We start from the raw sequence: 1,212 nt of genomic DNA on the forward strand, positions 1-1,212 counted from the left end.
CCCTCAGTACTGGGCACCGGGAGGGAGGGGGTGCTCCTGAATGTCGGGGAGTTGCATTGACATTGTGTTTGTGTGTGTGCAGAGCGTCTGAAGAAGGAGGAGAAGGGGAGGCAGGAGATCGAGAAGCTGAAACGCAAGCTGGACGGCGAGTCAACGGACTTCCAGGAGCAGATTGCGGAGATGCAGCAGCAGATCGAGGAACTGAAGGCACAACTTCTGAAGAGGGAGGAGGAACTGCAGGCAGCTATGGGCCGGTAACTGGGGGATTGTGGGTAAATCGCCCTGAGGCCAGGATAACGGGGGGGATTGTGGGTAAATCACCCCCAGGGCAGGGTAACAGGTGGGGTTGTGGGTAAATCGTCCCCAGGGCAGGGTAACAGGGGGATTGTGGGTAAATCGTCCCCAGGGCAGGGTAACAGGTGGGGTTGTGGGTAAATCGTCCCCAGGGCAGGGTAACAGGGGGTTTGTGGGTAAATCGTCCCCAGGGCAGGGTAGCAGGGGGATTGTGGGTCTGTTGTTCCCAGGGCAGGGTAACGGAGGGGTGGTTGGGGTGTATCGTCCTCGTGTGGGGTTTGTGGCTGCTGACAGGACAGTGTTCAAATCGCCTGAAATTATTAAATACCCTCACTATGCCCCTGACTCTGTCTTGCCTCCCTGTCTCCCACTCGTCCCCCACCCCCTCTCTCCCCTTGCCCACTCTCTCCCCGTCCCTCACTCTCCCCATCTCTCCCCTGTTTCCTCTTGTCCCGTATCTCCCCCATCGCTCACCGCCCCTGTCTCTCCCCCAACCCCGCGCTCACTCCCTCTCTCCTCTCCATCTATCCTGCTCTACCTCTCCGAATCTCTCTCCTGTTCCTCTGCCCCTCCCCCCACCGCCGCCTCGGCCCCTTTCTCTCTCTCCCACCTACTCCCACTCTTCCTCATTCCCCGACCCCCATGCAGGATCGATGAGGAGGTGAGCCAGAGGAATAGCTCCCTGAAGATGATCCGGGAGCTGCAGACTCAGATTGGGGAGCTGCAGGAGGACCTGGAGGCTGAGAGGAACATCCGCACCAAGGCCGACAAACAGCGGAGGGACCTCAGCGAAGAGCTGGAGGCGCTCAAAACCGAACTGGAGGACACGCTAGACACTACGGCGGCTCAGCAGGAACTGAGGTGAGGGCGTGCGGCTGTGCGCAGGAGGAGGCGAAGAGAAATCGGTTCGTATCGGAC

The 1,212-nt window shown here is 59.8% G+C and overlaps 1 protein-coding gene across 1 annotated transcript; it reads left to right on the forward strand.

Moving 5' to 3' along the window:
* Positions 1 to 82: 82 nt before the first annotated feature.
* LOC122544962 (myosin-11-like) lies at positions 83 to 1,155 on the forward strand (the record flags this gene model as incomplete). The annotated part of the gene is made up of 2 exons (XM_043684209.1): positions 83 to 254; positions 943 to 1,155. Coding segments are annotated over 2 exons (385 nt in total), but the record flags the coding sequence as incomplete, so codon positions are not given.
* Between the last annotated feature and the right edge of the window lie 57 nt (positions 1,156 to 1,212).

This window comes from Chiloscyllium plagiosum, unplaced genomic scaffold, assembly GCF_004010195.1.
Source record: "Chiloscyllium plagiosum isolate BGI_BamShark_2017 unplaced genomic scaffold, ASM401019v2 scaf_47613, whole genome shotgun sequence".
NCBI lineage: Eukaryota > Metazoa > Chordata > Chondrichthyes > Orectolobiformes > Hemiscylliidae > Chiloscyllium > Chiloscyllium plagiosum.